Source organism: Budorcas taxicolor, chromosome 25 (assembly GCF_023091745.1).
Source record: "Budorcas taxicolor isolate Tak-1 chromosome 25, Takin1.1, whole genome shotgun sequence".
Taxonomy (NCBI): Eukaryota; Metazoa; Chordata; class Mammalia; order Artiodactyla; family Bovidae; genus Budorcas; species Budorcas taxicolor.
This window is the reverse complement of record NC_068934.1, coordinates 43,547,846-43,570,472: the sequence shown is the minus strand read 5'-3', so window position 1 is coordinate 43,570,472 and position 22,627 is coordinate 43,547,846. Positions and strand designations below refer to the sequence as shown.

The 22,627-nt window shown below is 56.7% G+C and overlaps 1 protein-coding gene across 1 annotated transcript; it reads right to left on the bottom strand.

The window, feature by feature from the left end:
- Nucleotides 1-482: 482 nt before the first annotated feature.
- Nucleotides 483-15,863, bottom strand: SLC22A11 (solute carrier family 22 member 11). The gene is given in 11 exon segments (XM_052661694.1): nucleotides 483-690; nucleotides 1,612-1,720; nucleotides 2,762-2,976; nucleotides 6,132-6,177; nucleotides 6,180-6,246; nucleotides 8,942-9,065; nucleotides 10,710-10,878; nucleotides 10,996-11,150; nucleotides 13,892-13,995; nucleotides 15,470-15,832; nucleotides 15,834-15,863. Coding segments are annotated over 11 exon segments (1,590 nt in total).
- Nucleotides 15,864-22,627: the final 6,764 nt, after the last annotated feature.

Below are 22,627 nucleotides of genomic sequence, written 5' to 3'. Positions count from 1 at the left end.
ACCTGGGCTTCTTTTCAGGAAGCCTTAAGGAGAGTTGAGGCTCTTTCTCTTCTGTGTCAGTTTGATAAGAGAGGGATGGCGCTTGCCCGAGTGGCCAGGATCCCGTCTTGGGCAGTCTGGCTGGAGAGGCTCTGGACCACTACGTTTTCCTGCCTAAGGTACAATCGCCTTCGACCTGTGAGGCCTCAAATAAATCACTTCCCCTCTCTGAGCCTCTTGTAAACAGAGAGAGCAGTAGTATCTTCCTGGCAGGGTTGTTGTCAAGATTAAGCGATTTCAGAAACACACTGCCTTCAGTGTGACATGGGGGAACTGGACAAGCTCGAGCTGCGGGAGTCGCGTGACCACCTGGCCTGGTTCCTGCCCCTCTCTGCCCAGGACGCCTCCCGCCCCTTGACCTCTCCTGTCCCCGGGCTGGGGTGGACCGGCCACCCATCCAAGCCCCACCCAGCTGCGTGACTCCCGGTGTGGCCGAGAGTCACTCACTGCCTCTCCAGGTCCTGGATGGTGTCAGGGAGTGGAAGTTCCCGGGTCTCTGAGAGGAAGAGGACCATGAGGCCAGCAGCGCTGGGGATGACACCATAGGAGAGCGGGGGCAGCAGGGGCAGGACCTGGCTGGTCATCCTGGTCAGCGGGCCCATCACAGACCCCAGCTGAGCTGCTGAGTGCAGGAAGCCTTCTGCGATTATCCTGTGAGCGGAGGGGAGGGCCAGGACCCTTGTCACAGCTGCTGTTTTGGTGGGGGCGGGGGGAGGCTTTCCTAGAGGAGGGGCAATTTGGCTGGGCCAGGGAATGCCAGGGGAGGGAAAGCTGGGCTGAAGGAGTCACCTTCCTCGAGGTCTCTGCTAACACCACCTCCTCCATGGAGCCCACCTGGATTTTCCCATCCAGAGGGAGTTTCTGCTTTCTGGGAACATCTGGAGTCCTTCACAGGAACTCTCTCGGTCCTAGGCCATTCTTCCTGGTCTTGGGTACTTTAGAGGCTTGTCTCAGGGGTCCTGCTAGACCACTGAGCTCCCAGTTCAGGCTTCCCATAAAGTATCAACAATATCAATAAGTGTGGTTGCTATAGGCTTTCCATAAAGTATCAACAATATAAAAATAAAGTGAACGAGTGAGTGAGCGAGCGCACCGTGAGTAAGGCTGGGCCAGGCCTGTGGGGGCTGAGGTCCACCCCTGCTCTTCAACTGAGTAAGTCCTTGGCCACCCTAAACCTCGGTTTACCCAACTGTACAGTGTGGGGCTTGTCTAACTCTTGACCACCTGGGGCTCCTTGGGGACAAGAAAGGGACAGTGGGAGGCAACCCCCCGGGCTCTTATAAGATTTCACCTGAGCAGCGGGCTCTGCGGCTCAAAGTGGTTCCCAGTCCGGAGGCCTCCCGGGGCCCCCCGTGGGGCTGCCTCTGAGTCTGGACTCTGGGGAGGGGCTGTGTGTAGAGGCCCTGGCTGAGCTGGGGCCTTCGGGGGGAGGACTCCGGGGTGTCTGCTCGGCTCCATGTCGGCGCCTGGTCCTCTCGCTCTCCACTGTGTGTCCCTGGGCGCCAAGCCCCTCCCCGCCCTCCCCACGGGCCCTCGCGAGGGTGTGCCTTCCACAGCTGCAGCCCAGCCTACCGCAGTGAAGTTGGGAAGAGTTCTGGCTTGTAAATCATGATGCAGGTTAAGCTGAGGCCAAAACACCCCTTTCCCAGCACAGCGAAGACCACACGCAGGGTCTGCAGGTCTAAGGCAGAGCAAAGGGTGAGCTGGGGTCTGCTGGGAGGGTCCCCGGGAGCCTGGAGCAGAGGGGCTGGGCTCTCCCACAGGGCTTCCTTGAGCTGAGAGCAGGTAGGTCCCAGGCGGTGTGCCCCAGGGCCAGGCTGCCCTGGGCTGGCGGGGGCGGCCCGGAGATGTGGCTTGAGATGTCACGGTTGGGGGTGGGTGGGGGGCGGGGCGCAGGGCCAGAACCCAGCCAGGTCTGGGGTGGGTGAGCCTCGGTGGGTGGCACTCGAGGGGGAGCCGCGACAGGGCTCCTGGGGCCCTGAGGGTGCCTCTTCCCTTGAAAGAGAGGGTCAGGCCGGGCCCGGGCCCACAGCAGCGCCCCCGGGCCACTCGGCGACCCAGAAGCCTGCCCGTGGGGACCCTGCTCCTGCGGGGAGCCTCAGCGGGAAGCCGAGGTGAGGTCACTTTCCATAAGTCGTCCTTGTAGGAAGAGTCTTATAAACTGTCAAGGGCGCGTCTCGGAAGCTTTCCTTGGGGCGCAGGTCTCACTCAGAGCTTGAGCTCACAGCTGGGCCTCCGTCCTCACACTAACCCCCCTTCCTGGCTTGGCGGCCACTGGAGGACACCTGTCCCTGCCTCTCCCCGTCACCCACCTTGAACAGCAAATCGAGACCCAAAGAGGGTTTCTGGGGCCTCCAAGCGTCTGTGGGGAAAGAGTGAGCCGGGCACCCTTCCCGCCTCCCCAGCGCTCTGTGAAGCGTGTCTGGCTTCTCGAACACGAGGAAACACCGCTCAGCGCTTCTCCTCCTCACCTGGGGCCCCGCTCAGCCTCCCAGACCCGTTCCCCCTCTGCAGACGCGGCCTCCGGCTTCAAGTCTGGTCCAGGCCTGGCTCTGTCCCTCGCCGCTGCGGGATCTCGGCACCGGGCTTCACGTCTCTGCACCTCGGCGTCACAGGGGGATGGGTGGGGGGAGGAGGAGGCACTCAGGGTCTTGGGGGGAGTGGGGAGGAGGCCGGCAGCCCTTCAGTCCCTCAGCTCCCAGCTCCGCTGCCCTGCCCGCACCTTGCGGGACCAGCGCGTTGGCCAAGATGGCGAGGCCGGCCCCGCCCAGGGAGCCAGCCAGGGTAGTGCGGCGGCCGAAGAACCTGAGCAGGAAGGTGGTGATGGCCCGGGCCAGGAAGTCCACGGCTCTGAAGAGGACCTGGAGGGGGAAGATGTCGCTCCCCAGGTTCTGCAGGTCGAGGACTATCCCGTAGTATGAGACGATGAGGAAGAAGCTGTGGGGGGGTAACCAGAGTCAGGCCCCTGCCCCGGGGAGGAGCGGGCGCCCCGGGGAGGAGCAGGCACCCCTGGGGGGCATCCAGAGTCAGGCCCCTGCCCCGGGGAGGAGCGGGCACCCCTGGAGGGCATCCAGAGTCAGGCCCCTGCCCTGGGGAGGAGCGGGTGCCCTGGGGAGGAGCAGGCACCCCTGGGAGGAGCGGGCACCCCTGGGGGGTGTCCAGAGTCAGGTCCCTGCCCTGGGGAGGAGTGGGCACCCCAGGGGTAGTTCAGAGTCAGGTCCCTGCCCCAGGGAGGAGTGGGTCTCCCTGGGGGTAGCCCAGAGTCAGGCCCTTGCCCCGGGGAGGAGAGGGCACCCCTGGGGGTAGTCCAGAGTCTATGTCCCGCGGAGGAGGGGGCATACCTGGGTGGGGGTCCAGAGTCAGGCCCCTGCCCCGGGGAGGAGGGCTCACTCTGGGAGCGTCTGCCCACGTGGGGTCCAGAAGGAACCGTCGGCCCAGGCCCTGGGCAGCCTGCAGGATGGTCTCCCCTTGGTCAGGCTGCCCCAGGAAAGGGTGGGGAGGACAGGAGCCCATCCAGTGCGAGTGTGGGCCTTGGTGTCGGCCATGGCAGGCTGGGCGTCGCCTCTCAACCTCCTGTCCACCAACCAAACATCAGGAAGACATGACCCTCTCTGGGCAGACGGGGCAGTGGGTCAAGCTGACCTGCCCCTCCATGAGGTTCTAGTGGATTTCCCTGGTGGCTCAGATGGTAAGGAATCTGCCTGTGATGTGGGAGACCTGGGTTTGATCCCTGGGTCAGGAAGAACCCCTGGAGAAGGGAATGGCAACCCACTCCGGTATTCTGGCCTGGAGAATTCCATGGACAGAGGAGCCTGGTGGGCTACCGTCTGTGGGGTCGCAAAGAGTCAGGCCCGACTGAGCGGCTGACACACACAGTGCCCTCCGGCTCTGTTTCCTATTTCCGGTTGTGGCTGGAAACCTGCTCTACTGGCCGGGAACCTGGGCAAGTCTCTGTCTCCCCCTCACCAGCTGCCAGTTTCTTTGTCTCGAAACATGGGGTTAATAACAGAAAGGGGTCTCAGTGGAAGACGCTGGGCTGTCCACTTCAGGATAGAATGTCTTATTTTTGGAACCCTTGGGAGTTCTATGCCCCAGCTGGGCAGAGCATCCCATGGCTGGTCTACGCCGGCCAGAGGGACGACTTGGAAGGGCCGCCCCAGCTCCCAGGTCCCCAAGCTGGGGCCTGGCTGTGACAGCACCTGTCCCCTGTCCCTGCTGCTTCCTGCCCCCACTGCCCCCACTCCCCTCCACAGGAGGCGACCCCTGGAGCTCTCGCCATGAACTTCGTGCTCCCAGACCTCCATTTCAGAGTCTGCCACCCAGAGGGTGTCCCCTGCCCCTACCCAGGAGGGTGGCTCCTGAGTAGCTGAACTTCGTTATTGTTTAGCCGCTAAGTTGTGTTCACCTCTCCGCCAGGATCCTCTGTCCGTGGGATTCTCCAGGCAAGAATCCTGCAATGGGTTGCCTTCTCCAGGCAAGAATCCTGCAATGGGTTGCCTTCTCCGGGAGATCTTCCCAGCCCAGGAATGGAACCCATATCTCCTGCATTGGCAGGCGGATTCTTTATCGCTGAGCCACCCTAGTAGCAAATTTCTGGCCCTTGGAGATTGAATCTGGCTCCACAAGTGGCCATGCAGGTAAATGATTCTTGACCACTTTTCCAATCCACCCCACCCCCCACTTCACCTGGACAGTCCCCAGCCCTCCCCTTCAGCAGCGCCTGGTTGCTGCCCCCAAGAGGCTTCATTCAGGTGCCACCAGGCTAACAGCTGCAGAGAAAAGCTGCAGTTCCTGCAGAAACAGGTGCTTCCTGAAGTTTGTGAACGTGACTGGGAGAAAAGCTGGGCTGACTTGCGGGCACGAGCACCTAGAGTCTTAGCCAGTAATAACTGGGTTAACAGTCAAAGCCAAGAAAACCCAGGAGGGTGGCCGCCTCACAGTCTGTGATTTGAATAACAAAGGGTGCAGAGCAGCCCCTGGGAGGACTGAGGAAGCCTTGATGGTTTTTGAAAGAACGGCCCTGGACACTCACTGGCCCCCGGGCACTCCTTCTAATTTATCTGCAGAAAAAGAAAAGCACAAAAATAGAGGGGGAAGCATTTGATGCATTCTTTGTTCTAAGATGCAGCACTTATTTGCCATTATAACTCACATGTGCTAAAATATAGCATAAAATCAATGTTTTCCTAATTTTGAGTTTTATTTCCAGATCGAGTCCCAATCAAACCTGACCCTCACTTTTTGATCCGCTCTTCAGGAAGTCGCTTAAACTAGCTTTGTCTTAAGGAGCCTTTGCCTGGTCCCAGGTGGAAAAGACCCTGATGCTGGGAAAGATTGAGGGCAGGAGGAGAAGGAGGCGACAGAGGATGAGCTGGGTGGATGGCATCATTGACTTAATGGACGTGGGTTTGAGCAAACTCGGAGAGATGGTGAAGGACAGGGAGGCCTGGCGTGCTGCAGTCCATGGGGTCACAAAGAGTCTGGCTCGGCTGAGCAACTGAACAGCGCTAACAACAAAGGCCGCCCTGGGGGCGGGGCCTTCTTGGGTGGGGAGTCCACGCTCACTGTGGGGCGGCAGGGTCTAGTAGGGAGCTCAGCCGGGGTTCAGATGCCCACTCTGTCATCTCGGGCACGTGTCTTTCCTCTCCTGGCCCCTCTTTCCCATCTCTAAAGTGGGATATAAATGAACTAGTCTCACTGGATGGCTCAGAGGGGGCCGTGTGCGGCGGGAACGTGGTCACTTCCACACCCCAGGAGTCCAGCTGTCAGGGTGGGTGGTGCTGACTTTCCAGCTCCTGCTGGTCCCTTGGCTCTGGGGACATCGTGGCTCTGCCCCTGCCCTGGGCTTCAGTCTGACCCGGCTCCCCACCCAGGACCATATCCCAGCCCTGCTCTCTGGCTGACTTTCTGCACAAGCCAGCCCCCTGACCACATCTGTGTGTACTCCGTCTCCCCCACCTGTCAGGCTCCTGCCCCCTGGGGGAGCTGCCTGTCCAAGCCAGGGATGGACCCCATGAGGCTGTAGGGGCTGTTTTCCCCCTGAATACTGCCCCCCAGCTCTATCACCGGGAGGGGTACACGGGGCGGCATACTTCACCACCAGCAGTTTGCAGGTTCTCCAGCGGAGCATGGGCAGGCGAACAGGTCCAGCACTGACTGGCGGGACTTTGCAGAGGCCACATCCTCCTGCATGCTGGACATCAGTACCTCCGGGGGCAACGGGGCAGTGAACGCTGGGGCCATGGCCCTGCCTCACTCCCATGCCAGAAATGGTGTCCAGGTGGGCAGAGGGATGGGGAGAGCCTGGCTTTGGCCCCTGGAGATGGAGAGCCCTGGGGGTGGGGTGGGGCTGAGGGCAGAAAGGCTTCTCTTTGGCCCGGCCTGAGCTCTCTTCTGCAGACCCAGTTCCCCTCTCGGAGCCAAGGCGCCGTCTTGTGTCCCGTCTCTGGCTGCTAAGCTGCCTGCTGCAGGGAGCCCTTGGCAGTTACCCCAGGAGGCCCTCCCATCCCTCTTCATTCCCCTTGGCTGGCTCCAGGGCACAGCTGCCCAGTCACACTGGCTCCTTACTGCATCCCAAGTGCCCATCCAGTCTACACCTGCACCCTGGGCCCTGCCTGCCCCCTGCTTAGCTCAGTCCTGGCCAGCTCTAGCTCACCTCCTCCTGGAAGTCTTTTCTGATCCTTCTGCCTTCAGGGAACTGAGTGCCCTTGTCTCTGTCCGCACATCCTCCCACACCTACTTCCTTGAAATAGCCACTTTCAGACAAGCACATCCCATTTCGCCAAATACGTTGAAGAGCCTTATGAGCTAAGCGGGCAATATATGTGGGTTAAGGCAGTGAATAATAGATGTGGTGATGTGGGTGTGTGGCTGTTATTGGTTATGGTTGTTTTGTTGCTAACTGTGGCTGTGTTGTTGATGGTGGCTGTGGTGGAGTTGGGGCTAGTGATGAAGGTGACGGTGACTGTCTTGGTGGTGTGGATATTGATGGTGATGTTGATGGTGGTGGTGGTGGTGATGGTGGTGGGGATGGTGATGGTGGTGGTGGTGGGGATGGTGATGGTGGTGGTGATAGTGGTGGTGATGGTGGTGGGGATAGTGATGGTGGTGGTGATGGTGGTGGGGATGGTGGTGGGGATAGTGGTGGTGATGGTGGTGGTGGTGGGGATGGTGATGGTGGTGGTGGTGGGGATGGTGATGGTGGTGGTGATAGTGGTGGTGATGGTGGTGGGGATAGTGATGGTGGTGGTGATGGTGGTGGGGATGGTGGTGATGGTGGGGATAGTGATGGTGATGGTGGTGAGGATAGTGATGGTGGTGGTGGTGGTGATGGTGATAGTGGTGGGGATAGTGATGGTGGTGGGGATAGTGATGGTGGTGGGGATAGTGATGGTGATGGTGGTGGGGATAGTGATGGTGATGGTGGTGGGGATAGTGGTGGTGGTGGTGGTGATGATGGTGATGGTGGTGGGGATGGTGATGGTGGTGGGGATGGTGATGGTGGTGGTGATAGTGGTGGTGATGGTGGTGGGGATAGTGATGGTGGTGGTGATGGTGATGGTGGTGGGGATGGTGATGGTGGTGGTGATAGTGGTGGTGATGGTAGGGATAGTGATGGTGGTGGTGGTGGTGATGGTGATGGTGGTGGGGATAGTGATGGTGGTGGGGATAGTGATGGTGATGGTGATTGTGTTGGTGGTGATGGTGGTGGTGGTGGTGGTGATGGTGGTGGTGGTGGTGGTGGTGGTGCTGGTGGGGATAGTGATGGTGGTGGTGGTGGTGATGGTGATGGTGGTGGGGATACTGATGGTGATGGTGATTGTGTTGGTGGTGATGGTGATGGTGGTGGTGGTGGGGATGGTGATGGTGGTGATGATAGTGATTGTGATGGTGGGGATAGTGATGGTGGTGGTGATGGTGATGGTGGTGGGGATAGTGATGGTGGTGGGGATAGTGATGGTGATGGTGATTGTGTTGGTGGTGATGATGGTGGTGGTGGTGGTGATGGTGGTGGTGGTGGTGGTGGTGGTGGTGGGGATAGTGATGGTGGTGGTGGTGGTGATGGTGATGGTGGTGGGGATAGTGATGGTGATGGTGATTGTGTTGGTGGTGATGGTGATGGTGGTGGTGGTGGTGGTGGTGGTGGGGATGGTGGTGATGGTGGGGATGGTGGTGGTGATGGTGGTGGGGATGGTGGGGATAGTGATGGTGGTGGTGGTGGTCATGGTGATGGTGGTGGTGATGGTGATGATGGTGGTGATGGTGATGATGGTTGTGATGGTGATGGTGGTGGTGGTGGTGGTGGTGATGGTGGTGGTGGTGGGGATGGTGATGGTGGTGGTGATGGTGGTGGTGGTGGTGGTGGTGGTGGGGATGGTGATGGTGGTGGTGATGGTGATGGTGGTGGTGATGGTGGTGTGGATGGTGATGGTGGGGATGGTGATGATGGTGGTGATGGTGATGATGGTGATGGTGATGATGGTTGTGATGGTGATGGTGGTGGTGGTGGTGGTGGTGATGGTGGTGATGGTGGTGGTGGTGGTGGTGGGGATGGTGATGGTGGTGGTGATGGTGATGGTGGTGGTGATGGTGGTGTGGATGGTGATGGTGGGGATGGTGACGGTGGTGTGGATGGTGATGGTGATGGGGATCGTGGTGGGGACAGTGCTGGTAGGTTTGATGGTGATAATTACGGTGATAATGGTAATGATGATGCCAGTGATGCGAGAGATTGTGAAGGTGATAGTGATGTTGATGATGGTGTTTTGACGTTATGAGTCTGTTGATGGGGGTGGTGCTGGAGTGGATAGGGGTGATGCTAGTGATAATTTAGATAAAACATCAGTAGATGTCCTTTCCTGGGTCATACCTCACACTCTGGGTCACAATAACAGCATGTTACCTCTACGGTCAGTGTCTTTTGGGCTTCCTTGTGGCCATTTATCTTGGCCATCTTTTTGAGTTCCTGAAGTGTTTGATCTGGTTTGCCTATGATAATCAGCCATCGGGCGGATTCTGGCAGCCACCTGTTAAAGAAGCAGGTGCTGACTGGGTCTTTGCTTTCTTTGCTCAGACTGGTGGCCAGGTGCCCAGGTCGGGTGGGGAGGGGGTGGTGGGCAGCAGGCCCTCTGGCTACAGCAGGGGTGGGGAGAAGGCAGCTGCTTCTCCCTCTGTCCTGCTAACACCAAGCTGGGAAGTCCCTGATGGTCGCAGAATAAGGATGAGTCCCAAAGCCTGGCCACCCTCTCCACCAGCCGCCACTCCCTGCCACCCCATCTGGCTTCCCTGCTGCCAGGAGCATGCCTGCCCAAGCCCCACATTCAGTCAGTGCCCAGGTGACTGGTCATGGGGTGATTCTAGGGCCATTTCTAAGACAGAAAGCTTGTATCATGCTGAATTAAACACACACACACACATTTAAAACATACCCATCCAGAACCAAGTGGTTTTATAAAAGTAGTCAGCTTCTTTCCAGCCTCAGGGGCAGATGGACAGGGAGAAGTATCTCCCTGGTGAAAGGGTCCAGAGTTCTCCCGGCCCACAGGGGCTCAGCTGGGTTCACGGGGAAGCTAAGAAGAATTTCTGGAGGCAGTATGTCATGGTTAGAAGAGCCAGCCCACCCGGGGATACAAATCCTGCCTCTGGCACAAAACAGTGGTGTGGCTTTGGGCAAGCCACGGAACCTCTGAGGGCCTCAGCCCCTCATCTGCAAGTAGCAGTAATAACGTCTTCCTTCCTCATTAGAGGACGTGTTGATGGACCTCCATTGTGGCCCAGTGGTTAAGACTCTGCTTTTCCACTGCAGGGGTTGCAGGTTCAATCTTCGGTCCGGGAACTAATATCCTTCCCCACAAAGAAAAGCAAACAAATGGTTTAAATGACACATTAAAAAAAGCAGTGTTGATGGACATCTGATGTTGCAAAGAGCGCCTGGGACACACCCAGTCAGTGTGATCAGGGTGGCTTAATCAGTGTAACTATGGAACAGTCTTCTTCCTTTCTTCCTGGTCCTGTTGATACAATAAATCTCCACATTGTCAGTGACTTCTGGTCTATTTTATTTTCCGACGGATCCCCAGTGCCTAAAGCCAAGTCTAGCACAGAGAAGGAGCACAATAAACATTTGAGAATGAGTGAATGTGTCCTTATCCTCCTCTACCTGCCCACAGCAGATCAGCTCGGCTCTGGCCCATGGGCACAAGAGAACTTATGAGGACAGGAATTTGTGATTATTCCCCTGTGTCTCTTCCTCCAGTCCCCACCCAAGCAGGTATTTTCAGACCTCAGAGATTTTCGAAGCATCAGAAATAGTAATGATAATAACTTTCCATATCCAATGCCTGACTTGGATGTCTGCAAGTGGGCAGGTGCTGTGAAGCAGTGAGGCTGGTGGGTGTGGGGAGCTGATGTCAGTGTGAGTAAAGGATGGAGCCCTCAGCCTTGGGCCAGTGGGCTGGGCTGGAGGGAACCTCGGACCCCTGGCTGAAATGCCTACCCCAAAACTCTGAGCCTCCACAATGTCTCTCCCAATGGGGTCTGACCACATCACTCTCTTCCAGGGTCTCAGCATCTTGGGAGCCATGGCCAGCCAGAAAGGCAGGGGTGAGGGGCACCCTCTTGGATTCCCCTCCCGTTTCTCCCCAAGGGAAAAGGCCCCACACTGTACTGACCAGGATATCGGGAAGATGACAAAGAAAGGCACCGACACGGCCAGCTGGAGGGTTCACCAGTCCTGCAGGGTGAAGGCCAGGCCACCCACGGCCATCTGGCCGATGCTGTAGGTGGACCCCAGGATCGCCATGGTGACAGCCCCCGTGCTGGTCATGGTCCACTCCACCACTGAAGGGCGGTGCAGACACGCAGGTGAGGGCCCCGTGCGGTGGGCCCTCAGGCCCCCTCTTCCCCACCGCACCCCATCCCCACACCGTGGCTGGGGCCGGCGATCAAGAGACTCACTGAATATCGCGGAGGTCAGGAGGATGCCAGACAACCCAAGAGCGCTCAGAAACCGGAGGCCACAGTAGACAGGGAAACTGGGGGCAGCGACGGTGCTGATGCTGGTCGCGGCCACCCGCAGGCAGCACTAGCTCAGAACTGGCTTCCGCCCAAACCTGTTTTGGGGAGACAAGCATGGTGGGCACCTGGAGAGAGGCCTGGGGACTTGGGAACAGAGGCAAGGGCTTGCCGCCAGAAGGCCAAAGGGGATCCTGCTGGAGCCTCCCCCAGGCGCAGGCAGGCAGCACCTCCTCAGATCTCCAGGGACCACGTTCAGGGTGTGTTTGTCGTAAAAATGGCAGAAGTCTTGCTCTCGTGGGGCAGTGTAGCCTCGTGGTCCAGAATAGACTGGCATTGGATGCCTGGGTCTGAGCCCAGCTCTGCCCTTCCCAGGTGACCTTGGGCACCTGGCTGGGTGTCTGCGGGCCACGATCTCTCTGTCTGTAAAATGTAGGCATTCATGATGAGATGCTGAACAAGGGGCAGCATCGCAGGCGGCTCGGGGCCTGTGGCCTTGGGCGAGCCTGGCGACACACTGGAGCCCACATGCTCATGGTGCCGCTGCCGCCCCGAGGTCAGTCCAGCCTGAACCACGCAGGCATTGAGCTGAAGTCTGTGTCAGGCAGGGGCCTTTCCTGGTGGCTCAGCGGTAAAGAATCCGCCTGCCAAGGCAGAAGCAGGTTCGATCCCTGGGTTGGGAAGATCCCTTGGAGGAGGGAATGGCAACCCACTCCAGGATTCTTGCCTGGAGAATCCCATGGACAGAGGAGCCTGGGGGGCTACGGTCCACGGGGTCACAAAGTGTGGGACACGACCGAAGCAGCTGAGCATGCACACACGTGTGGTCAGACTGGAGAGACGCGGGCCAACCTCGGCCTCGCCTGTCTGGGCAGCGCCCAGAAGCAGGAACACGCGCCCCAGATCTCGGGCTGAGACCAGGAGGCTGAAGCCTGGCGCTGACCCCAGGCTCACCAGGCGGCCGCAGATGGATTGCGATGTGGCTTCCGGTGTGGGCGGCCCCTGGGGAAGGAACGGTGGCTGCCGGGTGCCCAGTCCTCTGAGAGTGCAAACTGGAGGACCTCCTGCTCTGGTGCTCAGGCTCCCCGCCGCGCTCAGGATAAGGTAATATAAGGCCCACAAAGAGCCGCCACTGTGTCGGCCCAGCCCGGGCTCTGCATGTGACTAACTCACTTCATCATCGCAGTCCCCTGGGCAGGTGGCAGGGTGCCCACTGACAGGAGGAAACCGAGGCATAGAGAAATAACACACCCATCTTCTAAGAAGCTGGGGCTCAGGACGCCCCAGAGCCCGAGCTACCGGGCATAGCGGGGGCGCCATTTGTGCCTTCGGCATATTATGGGCAGTAAGCTGTGTGCTGGGCACCAAGGATGTGACCCCAAGGCCCCTGCCTCCTTGGAGCTATGGTCTCGTGGGGACATACAGAATCAGTGAGCTAACGAGAGCCGGGCACCGGCAGAGAGCCAGGAGCTGTGAGCGGACAGCTGCCAGGGCCGTGGGACCTGTGGGCCCGAAGCTGGGAAGGCCTCTGCAAGGAGCGGCCTGGAGCAGAGTGACCTGCATGCTGGGCACAAAGGGGCCATGAGTGGAAACCTCTAGGCGAGGTGAGGGCTGGGTGGGAGCAGGGCTGCTCCAGGAGGGGCTGGCGAGGCCACCAGGTAGAAGCCAAGTGCTGAGCAGGGGTGGCGGGGTGGGTGGGGACTGTCCTCGGCATGGGGGCCCAGGGGACCTCAGGCTGGGCAGTGATAAGATCCACACACTAGCCTTTGCCGAGTCACTCTGAGTGCTGCGGCAGAACGGAAGGCCCAGTGGAGGAAGGAGACCCCAGAGGAGGCTGTGGCCAGCCCAGGCCAGAGAGGGTGGTGGTTTGGGCAAGGGGGTGGCATGCAAGGCAGGGCCCTGGGCTGGGAGCTGTGCTTTGGAGAAGGAGCCCTGTGAGCGTGGAGGCTGAGGGAGGGAACATGGGGCTGGCTCCTAGGGAGGCTATCCTCCAGGATGGAGTCTGGTGGGCAGGGCTTGGGCTGGGTGAGGGTGGGGGTTCAGGGGTGCAGCAGGGGCTGTGGTAACTGTGAGATGCATCCAAGTGGAGACTCCAGGCCGGCAGTTGGGTTTGCAAGCTGAGGGGGTGCAACGTGGGCGTTTTCAGCACTGGACAGCGGCGCCTGGGGCAGGACCTGAGCACAGACTGAGCAAGGTTCCCAGAGAGGGTCCTGGGCGCTCCACCTCAGGAGAGGCGTGGAGGAGAGGGGAGGGGGCACTCAGGGAGGGGCGAGGGGGCTGGATCTCTTTCATTACACTTCACGTTGTTGTTGTTGAGTCACTCAGTCATGTCCAACTCTTTTGCGACCCCATGGACTGTAGCCCGCCAGGCTCTTCTGTCCATGGGATCTTACAGGCAAGAGTACTGGAGCAGGTTGCCATTTCCTCCTCCAAGGGATCTTCCTGACCCAGGGATCAAACCTGTGTCTTCTGCCTTGGCAGGTGGATTCTTTACCGCTGAGCCACCAGGGAAGCCCTGGTCAAAAGAAAGAGGGTTCTGTCTCTCTCCAGAAAGCCATCAGCTCCCCGAGGGCAGGGACTGTGCACACAGTAGGTGCTCAGTAAAGTTTGGTGCAAACGCTGATGAGGAGAGTGAATGTTCAGTGTGATTTCTCAGCTCAGCCCAGCATCAAGGTTCAGACAGTGGGTTCTCAGCCCCCTGGGAACTTGGGGCTCAGACTCCAGATGGGGGAGACTTTCTCCTAAGAAGCACAAACGTCCACTGCACATTCCTTACCTCTGTCCTCACAACGCTCATTCTGTTTCGAAGGAGCTGGAGGGGAGGAGAGGAGATACTCACCGGTGGGAGAGGAAGCCACAGACGATGCATCCCACCATGGCCCCAGCCATGTAGATGGACTGGCCTAGGGGCTTCAGGCCTTGGTGGTCACACACCAAGTCCCACTGGAAGAAGAGGAGGGTGTGTCAGCCTGGCTCAGGGGGTGTGGAATAGTGGCGTCAGGGTGGCAGAGGAAGGTCCAGAACCCCCAGAGGGGATCTGGCCTCCCCCAGTGGGGTCCCCAGAATCTTAAATCCAGACAACCATGGGGGAAGGGGTATGTGGGCAGTGGGCCTCACCCCCAACCCCTGCCCCACTTATGATCAGCAGGACAGGACACATGGGACATGGTTCTGGGTCTAACGGTGGGACAGGCCCCTCCTAGTGGACAGTGGTGGGTGGTGGTTAAACCACAAGGCTCAAATTTCGAGTCAGCTGATGACTGACCAGCTGGTGACCCCAGCTGTGTTCCTGCACCTGGCTGAGCCCGTCTCCTCCAGGAACGGGGCTGTATGGCTGCCTCTCTTACAGGATGGTGAAGATGAGCACATGTCACTGTGAATTTTTCCTGCCATCTGCTGGGGACCAAGCAGCCATTGCCTGAACATCGCCCGCCCCGCCCCCCCCCCCCCAAAGTCTGCCCTTCCCTTCACCAAGGCCTGCCTGCCTTGCCCACGGCTCTGCCTCTGTTTCCACCTCTGCTGTCTGAACCACTGCAGGTGGAGCGCTGCCCCCACCCCCAAACACACACACACATTGCAGGGCATTCTCCACCCTGCAAAGTCATCTCTTGAAAATGCAGATCAGATCACAGTGCTGCCTTGTTCCAAAGCCTCCGGGGACTTTTCTTTGCACTTCAGGAAAAGCCAGGCTCCTTCCACATGGGCCCGTCCATCTCCCGACCCCTTACCCTCTGTGCCAAGTACTGCTCTCTCAACACCCAGACACGCTCCCACCTCTGTCCTGACCCGGCTCTGCCCCAGCCTGCGTGTGACTGATTCCTTTGCTTATAATCCAAGTGTCATCTGAAATGTCGCCTCTTCCCTGCCTGCTCTCCTTTCCCTACTTGCGGAAGCTGCCTTCTCCCTTGTGCTCACTGGTGGCGCAGGGGCCTTGAGCCTCAAGGCAGGACAGAAAGTGAGGGAGATGTTCCGGCACCTGGATCCCTGGGTTGAATTAGAGTGCACTTCAGCTGTGTGTCCTGGGGCAAGTTACTTAACCTCTGTGGGCTTTTGTTTTGTCACTTATTAAACGGGGTCAATCATAAGACCCACCTCAAGAGATTGCTGTGAAATAGTGACGACAGGGAAAGCATCAGAGCGGTGGCTGCCGCTTTAAGGGCACAAGGTGTGGACTCCACTGTTATTCCTGGCTTGAAGGCTGACTGGTTCTGGATTCTCCTGCAGAATGTAAGCTCCCCGAAGCTACCTGTAACCCTAGCCCCACATGGGAATCCTGGCCATCCCAAGCCATCAGCAATTAATGTCGAGGGAGCTCACATCATTTAACAGCGCTGATGGAGGCGTTCTAAACCTCTCAGTCGTTGGGAGGCTGGGAAGGGGGAAGAAATGGTGGGCGTGGTGGTGGGGGGACCCTCGCCTCAGTCACGATGGTGGAGGTGAAGGTGCTGTGGTCGTAGGCCCAGCTGTCCACACACGGCTCCGTGTCGGCCTCGCTCCAGTTGGTGGCCGTGGCGTTGGGGTCCAGGAGCTGCCACTGTGGGTGGCAGAAGCAGAGACACTGGTGGGGCCCACGGTTGGGGCCCGGTGGAATGGAGACGGGCAGGAGGGCCTTGGGGCTGAGGTTGGCGGGGGCCCCGGAGCCATTGTCCAGCAGGTGAGCCCAGCAGGGGTGGCCTGGGACGGCGGCTGAAAAGTTCTCCACGACTAACTGGAAGGGCACTCAGACCAAGAAGAGGAAGAAGGTGAGGATCTGGAGGGCCTGGAAGAGCCCCATGCCCCCCTGCCTGCTCCAAGAGCTCAGTGAACACCATGGACAGAGCTGCGGCCCCCAGGGTGGGTCTCCTGGGCGTCAGGGAGCTGGTGAGCACCCGGCCTGCTGCCCAGAACCACGGGCAGGTGCAGGGTAGCCGCACCTTCTACCTCCGCTCGCCGCTCGGCCCCCCGGGGGCGGGCCAGCAGGTCCAGTCTGTCCTAAGATGCCCGAGAGACTTTGAGGAAACCCCTCCTCCTCCCCCTATTTCTAAGAATGACTGCTCAGATGCCCCTCTGGTCTGGAGTGGGGACAAAACTCACTGGGGCATCCAACACCTAAGAGTGGAAGGTCAAGAAAATTAACAAAAAATGAGTCAGTGCTGCGATGTTACTGAATTACAGCTGTGGGACAAACATCACCCAGGCTGTGGCTTCGTTCCTCGGGTTAAAGTTAAATTCCAGAGAGGAATTCCAGGGGAGAAAGGTGAGCTCAGCCTCTCAGGAAGGCTTCAGCGTCTCCCTGCGGGCCGTGTGATGGCATCCTCCAATCTAACTTCTTTTTCACTTGCTCTGGATCTCCGTTGCGTTGTGCAGGCTTTCTCTAGCTGCAGCGACTGGGGGCTCCTCTCCCCTGCGGTGCGTGGGCTTCGCGTTGCGGGGGCTGCTCCCTGCTGCGGAGCACGGGCTCCAGGTGCGTGGGCTTCGCGTTGCGGCACACAGGTGGGCTCTCGGGCTGACGGCTTCAGTTGCTGCGATGCACAGTCTTAGTGGATCCCAGGCCAGGGACCGAACCTTTGTCCCCGATACTGGCAGGCAGATTCCTAAGCACTGTACCGCTGGGAAAGTCCCCGGCATGCTTCAGTCTGAACTTTCAGAACTCTCTGCGTGTGTCCCTTTGAATTGGGAGACTGTTGGCCCAACTTTCACCCATCCTGGGCCATTTCAGTTCATTTTGCTAAAGCACAGAGTGCGGATTGAGCAGCACCCGCCCGCTGCCCCACCAGCTGGGGTCCAACGCCCTGAGGTTGCAGGGAGGCTGGGGGAGGTAGGGGGGTGGGTGTGCAGAGGACCCAGGCTTGGGCTGTTTCCCTCCCTACCAGGCATCTCCTACCAGACCGCCTGGGAGACCAGCTCGCAGACGCACTATTTAGGGAAGTTTCTATTTCGAGGTTCCAGGTTGCCTTTATTAGATTGTAAGCTCCCCCAGGGTGGAAACCATGGCTACCATTTCCTGGCATCCCTGAGAAAGTCCTCATGGGCCTTGGAGCTGAGCAGGTGTGCAGACTGGGGAAGTGAGTAAAGTCAAGCCTGCCCGACCCAGTGTCTGATGGCAGCCTGGGTGTGAGGAGATGGGGAGGCTGCACCCCAGCACCCCGCCCTGTGCTGTGCCTCCTAGTAACAGCTGCTCCTGGCACCTAGGGCTCGCTGTGTGCTCAGCTCTATGCTGACCACGCTGCCTGCAGGCTCTCACTCATGCCTCATAGCAGCCCAGGAGAGAAGCAGTGCTGATTCCCCCAGACAAGGAAACCAAGGCTGAGAGGGCAGGCAGCTTGCCCAAGGGTCACACAGCATAGCCAGGATTCGAACCAGACACCGCAACCCACACTCTCTCTGATGCCCCTGGCCAGCTGCTAGTTGGCCTCTAGCCTGTCATGGACCAAGTGCTAGCTAAAGGCTGGAATTCAGAATTTGGGTCAGAATCAGGGCCAGTCACTCCCAGGATGCGAGAAGAATTGGCTGAGTCAGTTCTGGAGAGAAGTCTGAAGCTTGCTGGAAGTGTGGGTGGGTGAGGTGTGGGTGGTCGTCTGGACCCTAAACTTCCCAGAAGCTCCCCAGAGGGCTTGGGGAACTCAGCCAAGATGGCGCCCAGCCAGCACGCTGGGAGTCAGGGCTCCAGGCCTGGATTTCAAAGTCTGGGCCGCTGCCTCTCTGGCAGGGACTCATTACGAATTTTAAAATAGCAAGTGGAGAGACGTGGGGAGATAGGCAGCTCAAACTAAAGCCCAAGGAGGCCAGGAGAGAGGGGCTGATTGGGAGCAGCCCCCTCTAGAACAGCCCCGAACTGAATCTGAATGTTGCATGAAAGAACTGTGCTTCATGCTTGGGTTTGTGCAAACACCATCCTCACAAGGGAAGGCTGTGACCTTGAGCAGTGACCTCCCCTCTCTGGACCCTCATTTTCTGACCCGGCAAAGGAAGTGTTGCCCTGTTGGTACTTCCAACCTTAGCAGGGATCAGAGACCACAGGGGTGCTGGTGAAAATGCAGATCCCCAGTGAGCCCAGGGATCTGCATTTAAAGGCAAGCCCCCAGGGGCTTCCCTGGTGGCCCACTGCAGGTGACAGAGGTTCCATCCGTGGTCTGGAAGCTGGGAAGCAACTAAGCTTGTGCACCACAAACACTGACGCCCACTCCCTACAGCCCAAGCTCTGCAGCAGCAGAAGCCACCGCAATGGGAAGCCCAGGCACCACAACCAGCGATCATCCCCTGCTCCCCGCAGCTAGAGAAAGCCCGCTTGCAAAGACCCAGTGCAGCCAAAAATAATAAAGTAACTAATTAAAAAATATATAGCCACTCTAGCCTTCTTTCAAAAAACAAAACAAAACCAAAAAAAAAAGCCCCCAGGTGATTCCGCTGCACTCGGACCCAGGCTCTCGCGGACAGTGGCTGAGCAGAGGTGGCTGCTGAAATCCCAGGGTTCCCGAGAGAATTCTTTTCTCCTTCTCCCTTCTCCCTCCATATGGTTTAAAAAATGTTCTCTTCCTCCCTGCCCTTTGCCTGTCATGGACGCCCCTAGGTTTTGCTTACAACAGAAGGTCAAACCTCCTGGATTTGCCAGAAGGCTCCCGGAATCTCCAACTGACTTTCCGCTTCCAGGCCAAGGAATTTTTAATTTGTTTTTTTCTGTTTTTCTGGGGCTGCTGGGGGCAGGGCTGGGTGCGGCAGCGGCACCTGGTGGTCACACCCGGGACTGCGGCATGCCCAGCTTCACCCTCATTCTCACCTAGGTGCCCATCCCCCAGGAGTTCCCGAGACCAGGTGCGAAGAGCGAAGAAGAGCGTGGCTTTGGGGTGGGACGCAAGCAGCCTCAGACTGTAGCCGCCACGCCCTCCAGAAGGTCTCATTAAATTAATCCATGTAAAGTGAACCCCCGGGTCTCATAGAACCAGGAATGCCCTTAGGGTTGACTTTTCTAGCCAAGAGCTCCATCAATTAAAGCGAAGGCCAAACCTGGCTGCCAAATGACCTTAGACAACCCGCTTCCCCTCCCTGAGCTCCAGGTTCTCCAAATCTCTAAGGTGGAGGCCTTCTGCTTCTAGTGAGATTAGACGAGCTTGTGAGTGTCCTGATGGTGGGTATTAGCCACCACCATCATCACCAGCACCACGCTTCTTCTTCCCTTGCTCTGATCGCTTCTTCTTTTGCTTCTTTTCCAGTTGAAATCACAGCATTCAGATCCAGCTGGGCACCCTGGATTTGGCCCCTCCCTGCACTCCTAGAAGAACCTGGGACAGGGAGGTGAGGGTCTCTCCTGGGCTCACACAGCAGGGCAGGGGTAGGGCCTTGTCACAGACAAAAGGGGGAACAGAATGAAAACCCTTTCTCTGACATTCTGACTCCAACACCCCTGCTTCCCCAAGGAACTCACTCAAATGCTTTTGTCTATGTTTTCACAAATACATCAACATTAATAATTAGCTGTCTTTGGGAAGTTGTATGTGTACACAGCAAATGACCCAATGACCCAGAAGTTCATAAAATGATAAAAGTCCATTTCCCCCCACCACCCTCATGTGCCCAGGAAGTGGAAAGTCAGCCACCAACAATGTATATTCTTCCAGAAGAAAAATTTTTAGAGCATCTTCAAATATATGCATCAAAATTTAAAACTGTTGAATAGTCAAGCTGAAACGTCACAACTCCAACTGGGACTTGAACCCATGGGTCAGGACTCAGACTCAGCCGAGACTCAGACTGGGACTTGAACCCACTGTCTTTTATTGAGATTGAACCCCTGGTGTCAGGACTTAATGAAGCTCATCGCAGAAACAACTGGACAAGAGAAAAAGTGATAGATAAGCTGCTGGATTTATTTAGCGAGATACACTGTCCATAGACAGAATGTGATCCGTCTCCAAAGGCAAGAGTGGCCCCAGGGCAGGAGTCATCTTGGAGGGCCACAGCAGCTATGGGAGAAACACACTGCACATTGTGAGCCATCTCAGAAGGAGAGAGGCCCCAGATATGAGCTGCTTGGTTTTAATTGGCTGGGTAATTTCATAGGCTGATGAGCAGGAGAATTTTTCCAACTATTTTGGGGAAGGGGCAGAGACTTCCAGGAATCTGGGCCACTGCCCACCTTTGGACCTTTCGTGGTTAGCCTCGGAACCGTCATGGCATCTGCGGGTCTGCCATTCAGCATATGCTAATACATCACAATGAGTGCACGCGGGCTCAGTCACTTCAGTCGTGTCCGACTCTCTGCGACCCCATGGACCATGGCCTGCCAGGCCCTCTGTCCATGGGATTCTCCAGGCAAGAATACTGGAGTGGGTTGCCATTTCCTTCTCCAGTGATAAAGTATGAAGTGAGTGAAGAGAGTAAAGTGAAGTTGCTCAGTCACGTCCGACTCTTTGCAACCCCGTGGACTGTAGCCTACCAGGCTCTTCCGTCCATGGGATTTTCCAGGCAAGAGTACTGGAGTGCATAATAAGGCTCGGAGTCCACTGGAAGTCCAATCTTCCAGCATCTTGGGTCTGTTACACAAGTTTTTGTCCCCATCCGCTATGTCACTCTTTTAAAGGCTGTGCCCTGCCCCCTTCCCTCCTTGTTTGACATTCACATAGTTCAAAATAGAAAATGTAAAAAAGATAAACAATGAAAAGGCTCTCTCTCCCATCTCCTTCCTTCCACAGAGTTCCCACTTGCCACCCCCCACCCTCCAGCAGCCTTTTTTAGTTTCCTATGCATCCTTTCAATTTTCTTCCTAAAACATAAGCAAGGGCAACTGTGCATTCTTACTCTGTTCCCTTTTTGCAGAAGGTAATTCTGTACTTTGTGTTTATATCCCCACCACGGTATCCCTTATGCATCTGAGAATATCCTGCTTCATTTTCACAGTTGCATAGTATTCTATTGCATGGATTTCCATAATCTAACTGGTTTCCTATAGATGGACGCTGGATTTCAACTAGTATTTTGATATCACAGAAAATGTTGAAATGACCTCTTTTGAATGCTACTGTATCTGTAGAATAACATTCTCGCAGTGGGATTATGAAATTGCTGTGTCAGTAAGCTGGTGGCTTTGGGAGGCAGCACCAGTGCCCTCCCCAGGGACACCCTCATGTACACTGCCTCCAGCTTCCTAACACACGGTGCTGAAAGTAAAAGCCTCTCAGTCGTGTCCGACTCTTTGCGACCCCATGGACTACACAGTCCATGGAGTTCTCCAGGCCAGAATTCTGGAGTGGGTAACTGTTCCCTTCTCCAGGGGATGTTCCCAATCCAGGGATCAAACCTAGGTCTCCCACATTGCAGGCGGGTTCTTTGCCAGCTGAGCCACAAGGGAAGCCCAGGAATACTGGAGTGGGTAGCCTATCCCTTCTCCAGGGGAACTTCCAGACCCAGGAATCGAACCAGGGTCTCCTGCATTGCAGGCGGATTCTTTACCTGCTGAGCTAACACAGAAGACTGACACACGGCAGCATGACCACACTTGTAGGGTTTTGCCAATATCTTGGGCAACATGTAATAATTCAATGCTGTTTTATCTTTCTTTTCTTATGAGTGAGGTTGAACATCTTTTAAAATATTTATTATAAAAGATCTATTTGTATTTCTTTTTCTATGAACTGTTTCTTCATATCCTTGGTCTATTTTTTTAATTCCAGTATTTGGCTTCCCTATAATTTCTACAAGCTTCTTATATGTTAGGTTTTATCTCTGACTAAGGAGTACGTCAAGGCTGTATATTGTCACCCTGCTTATTTAACTTCTATGCAGAGTACATCATGAGAAATGCTGGGATGGATGAAGCACAAGCTCGAATCAAGATTGCTGGGAGAAATATCAATAACCTCAGATATGCAGAGGACACCACCCTTATGGCAGAAAGTGAAGAACTAAGGAGCCTCTTGATGAAAGTGAAAGTGGAGAGTGAAAAAGTTGGCTTAAAGCTCAACATTCAGAAAACGAAGATCATGGCATCTGGTCCCATCACTTCATGGGAAATAGATGGGGAAACAGTGGAAACTGTCACTTTATTTTTAGGGGGCTTCGGAATCCCTGCAGATGGTGACTGCAGCCATGAAATTAAAAGACACTTACTCCTTGGAAGGAAAGTTATGACCAACCTAGACAGCATATTAAAAAGCAGAGACATTACTTTGCCAACAAAGGTCCGTCTAGTCAAGGCTATGGTTTTTCCAGTGGTCACGTATGGATGTGAGAGTTGGACTATAAAGAAAGCCGAGCACCAAAGAATTGATCTTTTGAGGTGTGGTGTTGGAGAAGACTCTTGAGAGTCCCTTGGACTGCAAGAAGATCCAACCAGTCCATCCTAAAGGAGATCAGTCCTGAATGTTCACTGGAAGGACTGATGTTGAAGCTGAAACTCCAATACTTCGGCCACCTGATGCAAAGAGCTGACTCATTTGAAAAGACCCTGATGCTGGGAAAGATTGAAGGTGGGAGGAGAAGGGGACAACAGAGGATGAGTTGGTTGGATGGCATCACTGACTCAATGTACATGAGTTTGGGTAAACTCCGGGAGTTGGTGATGGACAGGGAGGCTTGATGCGCTGCAGTCCATGGGGTTGCA